General features: G+C 42.4%; 1 protein-coding gene across 5 annotated transcripts in view; it reads left to right on the forward strand.

The window, feature by feature from the left end:
- Positions 1–9369, forward strand: part of RABGEF1 (RAB guanine nucleotide exchange factor 1) — a 61410-nt gene extending 52041 nt beyond the window's left edge. For all 5 annotated transcript variants that reach the window (XM_027041845.2, XM_027041847.2, XM_027041846.2 and 2 more), the window contains 2 exons: positions 2905–3161; positions 7063–9369. In XM_027041845.2, the coding sequence (XP_026897646.1) occupies positions 2905–3161; positions 7063–7461 (656 nt within the window). In that variant the 3' untranslated portion in view covers positions 7462–9369. The remainder of the gene's footprint in view (positions 1–2904; positions 3162–7062) is intronic.
- The last annotated feature ends 628 nt before the right edge of the window (positions 9370–9997 follow it).

A 9997-nucleotide genomic window follows, 5' to 3' on the forward strand; every position in this document is an offset into this window, starting at 1 on the left:
ACTAATCAGCACTGTCAGTTTTGTTGATAAATAATACCGAATAAGGCATTTTCCGTTTCAGTTGACATCTGTCATCTAGAAGTGGAGGCCACGGATGCTTTTAAACATCATGCAAGACGGGACAGTCCCCTACAAAAAAAAAAAAAAAAAAATTATCCAGTCCAAAATCTCATTAGTGCCAAGGTTGAGGAATCATGACTTGGAGCTACAGCCTACTTTGTTTACAAAACTTCTTGAACGATAAATCTAAGACTTCTGCTAAGATGGAGGACCCACCCTCAGCCTGTCTTTCCTACTGACTACAAGTAAAAGCCCTGGACGGCAGACACAAAGCAGTTATCTGAGGATTCTGAAAAGTAAATAAGAGCAGACAGATTAGGGCAGGAAATCATTGCTCGAAGAATTAATACAGTGGTGAGTTTCCTGTTGTTATTTCCTCCCGGATCTCCTCCTTTAGGCTTTAGAGCAATGCAAATCATGGAACTAGCTACACATGGGGGGGCGGTCCAAAAGAGTTCCCCCCAGAAAACTTCCTTCAGACTAAAGGATACTAGAGGAGGGGTTGCTGCAGGACAAAGAGTGTGACGGAAATCTATACCCCCTTCCCTCTTTACTTTTTTTTCTTTTCCCTTCCCTTCTCTTTTTACACTCTTGGCCCTCCCTCTTGGCAGTGGCAGCTACATGCATCCAGATAAAAAGTAATTCACTTTTATTTATTTATTTTTTTAAGTTTTAAGTAATCTCTGCATCCCACATGGGGCTCAAATTCATGTCGCCAAGATCAGGAGTCCCATGCTCCTCCAACTGAGCCAGCCAGATGCCCCATTTGGCTCAGTCAGTAGAGCATCTAACTTCGGCTCAGGTCATGATCTCACGGTTTGTGGGTTCGAGCCCCACGTCGGACCCTGTGCTGACAGCTCAGAGCCTGAAGCCTGCTTCGGATTCTGTATCTCCCTCTGTCTCTCCTCCTCCCCCACACTCACTCTCTCTCTCTCTCTCTCTCAAAAATAAATAAACATTAAAAAAAAAAAAAACTTAAAGAATAGGAGCACCTGGGTGGCTCGGTCAGCTAAGTGTCTGACTTCGCCTCAGTCATGATCTCACAGTTCACTGGTTCTAGCCCTGTGTCAGGCTCTGTGCTGACAGCTCTGAGGCTGGAACCTACCTCGGTGTCTGTGTCTCCCTCTCTCTGCCCCTCCCCTGTTTGCATGCTCATGTGCACACGCATTCTCTCTCTCTCTCTCTCTCTCTCTCTCTCTCCCAGAAATAAATAAACTTTAAAACTTTTTTAAACAAAACTTAAAGAATAAATAATGAGAGAGTGGTTTAAAATGAGAGAAAGGTTTAAAATAAAAAATAAAAGCCAACAATAAAGGTAGAAAGCTAAACAGGATAAAAACAGTAGTAAAAACAGTTTTTAAAACGTCTTAAAAATTTTTTTTTCTTAATGTTTTTTCTTGAGAGAGAGGAGGGGGGAGGAGCAGAGAGAGAGAGGGGGAAACACAGAATCTGAAGCAGGCTCCAGGCTCTGAGCTGTCAGCACAAAGCCTGATGCAGGGCTCAAACCCACAAATCGTGGAGCCAAAGTCAGACGCTTAACTAACTGAGCCACCCAGGCACCCCCCCGCCCCAGATCTTTTTTACATACATTCTACTCAAATAGAAAAAGAAAATAGTTTGAGACATAGTAACAATAATTACAACCCATCATTAAAAGAGTAAAGGAACTAAACCATAAAATAAGCAAAAGCATACAATAGACATGTATGTACAGGGACTAGAAGCATTAGGAAGTTAAAATACAGCCTCTGCACTGTCGGGTGTTTCTGTCCCATACGTTAGTCTTCCATGGCTGGTGGTCCGTGAGGATTCCTCCCAGTAACCGACCTCCGGGATGAGAGCTGGGAGCAGAAAGAACTGTGACATGCGCCATCACCCCACCTAAATCAGAAACTTTTGTTCCTGCTGTTGACCAGAAATTGCTTTCAAATTAACCTGCGTCAGCTCTCTTCTTTCACGTTGCTCCAGATGGCAGGCAGAAACGCCTATCCAGAGGCGCACTCCCTCCTTCCTCTTCTGTTGTTCTAGTGGTGCTGAACTCCTCCCCACCTCCCGGTCTTTGTGGCACAGGGTGTCCATTTGCAAGAGCCTACCACTTAGTGGTAGTTTGGGGCAGTGAAGTAATTTTTCTCTGAGGGAAATGAATGAGAGTAAATGTATACCCTTGCTTTATCCCCTGTGCTAACTAGTAGGTTATAAATGTCATAAAAGTGCTGTAGGTGTTTGTAGCTGGTGGAGATTTATATGCCGTGGGGACTGGCCGCTATGGACCATACGTGTGATAGATTTTAGCAGCTGTATTTTTATATCCAATACAATGGTGCTTTGTATAGTACCCACCTTTCTAAAAAGCAGTAGGCTTCCTAAACTGACTTTTACAGTGTATTAGAGGAACAGAAGCAGGAAAAACGCTCTTAATTTTCCAAGGAGCTCATAAGCAGTTCACCATTGTGGTTAAAGGCATGCGTTAGAGAATCAGACTTGAATCTGCCCTCTGTCACTGGCTGTCTATATAATTTTGGGCAAATTATGGAACTTCTCTGAACCTCAGTTCCCTTCCTACAAGTAGTATCCATTGTACAATCTGAGGATGGAAAAGAAATAGGCTTGTGGAGCACAGAAATAATGCATATAATGCCTGGTCTGTGGTTCTGTGCCTGGTTACACATTCTGTAATGATGAGCTAGTGTTTACAGTTTCTGTGGTCAAAGTTTTTTATATACTAAGTTACCTGGTGGAGAAAGGGTTAACCTCTGTAATTTGATAGATTAAAAAATGATTATTCTAATACTTCTTTTATGTAATCATTTTCTCATTGGAAGCAGTGTCTTTTCTGCTTTATAGATATCATTGAAATGGATTCTAAGCGTGTACCTCGAGATAAGTTGGCCTGCATCACCAAGTGTAGCAAGCACATCTTCAATGCCATTAAGATCACCAAGAACGAGCCAGCGTCAGCCGATGACTTTTTACCCACTCTCATCTACATTGTTTTGAAGGGCAACCCCCCACGCCTTCAGTCCAATATCCAGTATATCACCCGCTTCTGCAACCCAAGCCGATTGATGACTGGAGAGGATGGCTACTATTTCACCAATCTGGTAAGGATTTGATTTCCTGGAGTTACGGAGAGGAACCATTTTAGGGGTGTGACACATCACTCACAGGCCTGTGACAGTTTACTGCCCGTGAGTTGAGGAATCAGTAAAGCTAAAGATGCTTGCTTGCTGTCACATAGCACACATGACTGGGCCGGGCAAACACCCCACCTCTCAGTACTTGACCAGAGATTGTGATCCTCTTACAGGAAACACGATAGTCACGTGGAGGAGTGTCTGTTGCTGTTGGCCATCACTTGCCCAGGTCCTGGTTAAAAGGGCCATTCACTTAGTTGGGTTGTTTCAACCATGAATAAATCAGATCATGGACTTTGATTTCTTTATTGAAAGACTTAAGAATTATTTTTTGCTTTATTTCTATAAATGATCTGTTAGAACTGAGTCCTGAGATTTTAGGCAAGGGTCAGTTTAGAGGATGTGAAATGATTTTCAACTGTTGTTAACCGTGCTACTTGATTCTAGGCAAGATGGCATTAAAATATGTGTATCTAAGTTGTAAGGCTGAATACTTCCTTTTACTGACCACTTAACTTTTGTTTGTTTGCTTTAGACTAGATTTACTAATGGATTTGAGCCTCAGAATACCTTATGTGCCTTCTTTCCTGGGTAGGAAGTTGTACTGGGTAATAGGGAGAGGAAACCAGGTTACATAAGGCAGCATTTCTAGTAAATTGTCTAAAAAGACATTTGAAACTAAAAAGACAAGCTTGAATCTCCCAAGCTTCCAGAAATTTGTTGTGATTTATTTTTAAATGCTAAATATGTATTCACTTTTGTGCCTGATTCTGTATTTTGTTTTCCTTTAAGTGGGTTCCCAAAAGTGTATAAATTTCCAGTGCTTCAAAACCTAGACCTGCCCCGGTTAACCTCACCCTCAGCCATGGCATTCAGCTGCTCATTACTGTTGTTGCAGCATCTGGGGATGTGGTTTGCAGGGAGTTGGGAATGCTCTTTTTCTTTTTTCAAGCTCTTATGAAATTCCAGTTAGTTAACATACACCGTAATATTAGTTTTAGATGTAGAATTCAGTGATTCATCACATACAACACCCAGTGCTCATCCGAGTGCACTCCTTAATACCCATCACCCATTTAGCCCATCCTGGGAATGCCCTTTTTCAAAATGATGCTTGTTCCATTATTTGCAGTATTTTTCATCCTCCCAGACACATGGTGGTTTAAACTAAACTCCCCCAAAAGTTTAGCTGAAGTAAGCATTTCTTAACATAAGTGAAAACATGCACTTGACTGCCAGGAAGAGCCTTTTGGATTTAGTTCTTTATCTAGAGAACATGAGAGAGTGTGGAAAATCCCTGAGAATTATGAAGATGGAGACGTGGCTGGTAGTAGAGAAATGAGCAGGGCTGGGAGGTGTTTGAGGGTCGTCCTGGTGGTCAACAGTGGAGGCTGCTGGCTCACCTTTTCCCTGCAGCTTCCCAGCACCTTGACCTACAGCCCTGTTAGCACCTTATGTCTCCGTCCTCTTGCTGATTCAGAGTCCGGCTTCTGATCCCTCTGCTCCAGTGAAACTGCTCCAGCAGAAGTCAAATCCCATGAAAACTGTCAGCCTTCATCTTACTTCTTTAACATTCTTGGTAACTCCTTTGTTCTAGAACTTCCTGCCTTTGGATTTCAGAGTTCCACTCCTTACTTGTCTCTTTGTGAGCTTTGTGTCTTCTCAAGTTGGGTTTTTCCGTGGGGTGCTGTCCTCTATGCATCTCTCTCCCTAGGCTGTCTGCTCTGTTCGTAGCTCTGCTGTCATCTGCACAGTGATGACACACACACGTCACCTGTTTGCCCTCCTACTGAGCTCCACTTCTGGCTATTTATTGGGCCTCAGATTTAATTTTTTCAAAACTAAACCTGCTTCCCCACCAAATGGTTTTCTCCTTTCTCATATACACTGTTTCCACTTGGGGCAATAGCATCCATCCATGCCAGGAATGTTAGAATCCTCTTAGATTCCTCCTCTCTCCAGGGACTGCAGCACATCCACGGACACCATGGGCACCTGTGTGGCAGGGTCAGATGGGCCCATTCTTGTCAGATGAGTCCGTTGTAGTAGATTTGCTAAATATTCCTCAAAAAGGTGATTCCCTTTTTTATGTGTAATAATGTTGGATCCTGGGAATGAGTTCTCAGAAGAAATTCTGAGAGCTGCCTGTTTCCCTCTGTTTATATTGCATATCTTTCTTGTGAGAATAGTTTTTTAAGAAAATGTGAAAATTCATTTTCTTTGTAAAAAAATTAAATCAATATGAGAAAGTATAGCCAACAGATGTCTGTTTCACTGAGCATTTGCCCAAGGATTTCTGTACTAATAATTGCTCCCGTTTGTTCATTTCTTACTGCCGACCTGTGAGCTAAGCACATTACGTGTGCTGGATTGCTTCATTCTCACAATAAATCTGGGTGGTATTTCCCATTTTACAGATACAGGAACCCCAGAGACAGTAGGTAACTTTCCCCAGGCTCACAAAAACTCCTGGCTAACATATGACGGAGGTGACAACTCAGGTTGCTTGATTTCAAAGCCTGTTCTTTCAGCCACTTGATGTTAAAGGACCACAGGTCCTTAGAGGACCAGAGGTCTGTGTGCCACTCCAGTACCTGCTGATGTGCCCAGTAGCTGGCCAGGCCCTGAGTGAGCATTGTGGGGCTGGCAAGACCTCAAAGGGGAATGGCTTTATGGGATATGTTCCCCAGTCACTTGGCCCTAGAGCTCCCAGTCCCAACAGTGGTTCCTCTTCCCTGCAACATGGCAGGGAAGCAGAGAGTCTCCGAGTTTGAGGAATCATTCAGTTTTTGTCCACGGGAAACTCTGTAGCCAGTGTGGAACAAACACTGAAGGTGCCTCCCCCGACGTTTCACTCTGTATAAGACCCCTAGACCTTTGAACAACCCAAGGAGAGGACTGAATTTCTCACAGACTCAATGGGAGTTTGCAATGCAACTTTTTTTTTTTTTTTCCTAAGGAAGAAATGTATTATTTCTTGTGGGAGTATAAGGAAACATGATTGGGATGCCTGGGTGGCTCAGGTAAGCATCCAGCTCTCGATTTTGGCTCAGGTCATGATCTCATGGTTGTGAGGTCAAGCCCCACATCGGGCTCTGTGCTGGGCATGGAGCCTGCTTAAGATTCTCTCTCTTTCTGCCTCTCCCCTGCTTGGGTGTGCTCACACTCTCTCTCCCTCAAAATAAATGAGTCAATAGAAGGAAGGAAGGAAGGGAGGGAGGGAGGGAGGGAGGGAGGGAGGGAGGGAGGGAGGGAAAGAAAGAGAGAAAGAAAGAAACAGATTTGCTGTGAGTTGTTAATTTTGTTTTGTTTGGTTATTTGTTTTTGAAAGAGTGCAAGCAGGGAAGGGGCAGAGAGAGAGGTACAGAGGATCTGAAGCAGGCTCTGCACTGACAGCAGGGAGCCCAATGTAGGGCTGAGCTCATGACCTGAGCTAAAGTTGAGGCTCAAGCGACTGAGCCACCCAAGTGCCTCTGAGTTGGTAATTTTTGAAGCTGAAGTCCATGGTGGGTCATTACCTGTTTTTTCCTACCTTTTTTTTTTTTTTTTTAACATTTATTTATTTTTGAGACAGAGAGAGACAGAGCATGAACAGGGGAGGGGCAGAGAGAGAGGGAGACACAGACTCTGAAACAGGCTCCAGGCTCTGAGCGGTCAGCACAGAGCCCGACACGGGGCTCGAACTCACGGGCCGTGAGATCATGACCTGAGCTGAAGTCGGACGCTTGACCGACCAAGCCACCCAGGCGCCCCATCCTACTTTTGATTGTTTTAAATTCACCATAATAAAAGGATTTAAAAAGATGTATTTGAATATTTGTACCTTTCCCCTTATGGCTATAGTAAATAACCTTCTGGTTTTTTCTAGTGCTGTGCTGTGGCTTTCATTGAGAAGTTAGATGCTCAGTCTTTGAATTTAAGTCAGGAAGATTTTGATCGATACATGTCCGGCCAGACTTCTCCCAGGAAGCAAGAATCTGAGAATTGGTCTCCTGATGCTTGCTTGGGGGTTAAGCAAATGTATAAGAACTTGGATCTTCTGTCTCAGTTGAATGAACGACAAGAAAGGATCATGAGTGAAGCCAAGAAACTTGAAAAAGACCTCATAGAGTGGACAGATGGAATTGCAAAAGAGGTTCAAGACATTGTTGAGAAATATCCACTCGAAATTAAGCCCCCGAATCAATCTTTAGCAGCTATTGACTCTGAAAATGTTGAAAATGATAAACTTCCTCCACCATTGCAACCTCAAGTTTATGCAGGATGATAAATATTTACATGGGTAGTATTTATTTGAGCCTAAATTGTAGCTAGCCCTTACTACAGTCCATGATTGGGATCTAGACTATAACTTAATGCTTATAAATGCCAGAGCGTTTTTAAAGGTACAGTTTGTGGGGATTGTTCTGTTTGTTTTGTTTTGTTTTTCCTGGCAGGGGAAGCTTAGTAAATAATAAAATACTATTTATTTGAGTTACTGAAATAGATTCATTTAAGTCTTATGTGAAAGTTTTGTCTAAATCTATTTTTTGTCCATGATTTTCCTACGTGCTTCCTCTGTGGCATTCACTGTGGTTTGGATTTGGGTAAATAATTGCCTTTAAAGGATAAAACAAATGAATGCTACAAAATGTATGGTACCACTCTTCTACAGTTTGAAATAATTTTATAATTGTAAAGATAGAAGATATATTGATAAGTAAATATGTAAAATTGTAAATATGTAAAAAAAAAAAAAAAGGAATGGTGTCTGCTGTGCATGGCGTTTCATGCGTTAATTTTTTTAGTTTAAAATGAAGTATATTGAATGTTTGCCTTTAACACCATTTTATTTGGTTTGCCCCACTTAAATGAATCTAGAAACGTTAGACATACTGCCCTTAAAATATTGACTCCACCTTTAACAATATGTTAGCCTAACTTTGAGGTTCTGTATAATCAGTCAGGGACTGTGACACCATTGAGGTTCAGAATAATTTTTAGGTCGTATAAAGTTACTGTTCAAGATAGTCATTTGAAGACTTTGAACCATGCCTCTTGCACCATCGTCCTCCACCCATTCAGCAGGTATTTATAGAGGTCTTCGTAAAGGAGCTGGTGCTGGGTCTAGATCAGAAGACAAGAGTGAACGGGCCTCCACTGGCGAGAGCCGATGGGGAACTCCTCAGAGCTGTAGCACCCTTCTTTCTGCCTCCGTCTGCAGCAGACCTTTGACTCTATGGGCAACCCAGACGCATGTCATATAAACCTCTTTCAGGGTTTCTCCACCTCAGTGCTACTGACATTTGGGGCCTGAGGACTTTTTGTTATGAGCGCTTCCCTGTGCATTACAGGACGTTTAGCAGTATTCCTGGCCTCGATACCCACTAGACACTAGTGGCAACCCCCACAGTCGTGAAAAATCTCCTCCAGACATCGCCAAATGTTTCCAGGGTGGAGTGGGCGCAAATTCGCCCTCAGTTGAGAACCACTAATCTATTGTGTAGACAAGGAAGCTGTCCTCCTTGTGGTTAATATGATGTAACCAAAGAATATTGTATTAAATGCACAGTGCGGTCAACTGATACGGAGGCTTTACAGCCACTGGCAGTGTGGAGCCGTTTTAATCCTAACGGAACCCTTCATAACCTAAATACGCCACGTATGATCCTCCTTCCAGTCAGTGATTTCTATAGATTATCAGCGTAGCTGTGAAATTGTGCATAATTCCAGGGCATCGTTCTGAAATAAGGTCACATGACACAAGCAGTATCTCAGTATCTTCCTAACAGTGTACCACACAGATTTGTAGTGCAGTAATTTTGGAATAAAACTAGGGTGAGTATAAAACTTTGTATCCTTTACTTAAATTTCCCCGTAAGAGCCATGAGGTTGACATACCTGTTGTCACGAAGCGCTAAAGGCGTGAAGCAGTTAACCGAGTCAGCCAGTCACTGAGCTCATGTGGAGTGCGAGGAGTTACTATCCGATGCCAGTGAGAATCTGCACTTAGAAACCCGAGCCCAAGTGATTTTTGTAGAAAGCTTTCCCCCTTTTCCGTTGTTCTTTTCTATGTACTTTCTAGGTGCTAATCCAGGTATACACACTCTGAATTCTCCTGGGAATATATACAGTTCTTTTAGTCTTGTACATTATGTTTGTTAAATAAAATGTGCATATCAGCCTCCCACAAAAACTGTCTTCTTTTGATTTCTTGCATATCTTTAAGGGAAGCTGTTGAATTGATTTCTTTGTACGTGTCTCATATTAGTTGAATTCTGTAGATAGGAAATCTTGCCTTAGGTAGAGGCTTATATTTCTCTTAAGTTGGCATCAACACTGTGGCCACATTTTCTGTCTTCTCAACAAGAGAGTATCGCTATTTTATGTACTATAAACGTGATTGGAATAAACCTTTGGAACGGAAACCCATATTAACAGGGTCTCATGATCCATCCCTCTTTCAGCTAGATTGAGTTTTAGTTCTTTATTTTAGGAAAAGCTACATTACTAATATCCTCATGTTGCAAAGGTTTCCGTTTTAAGCCACAACCATCAGTATCACACTTAAAAATGAAGCATTGGAGACATTCCAGTTAAAATCAAGAACAAGAGAAAGATGTTTGCTGTCACTGCCATTAGCGCTTTTCTGAAAGTTTTACCCCAGGTACTCAGTCTTCAAACAGAAATGAAGGGGGCTTAACCTAACCTATGTAGAAAATGTTCTAGCCTCGTGGTTGAGGCTTGCGGTTGGCTTTGAAATTTTGGCTAACATGTAGATATTAGTTCTTTGGCCTTGGGCAAGTCTCTGCTCTTTCACATAC

This window comes from Acinonyx jubatus, chromosome E3 (assembly GCF_027475565.1).
Source record: "Acinonyx jubatus isolate Ajub_Pintada_27869175 chromosome E3, VMU_Ajub_asm_v1.0, whole genome shotgun sequence".
NCBI lineage: Eukaryota > Metazoa > Chordata > Mammalia > Carnivora > Felidae > Acinonyx > Acinonyx jubatus.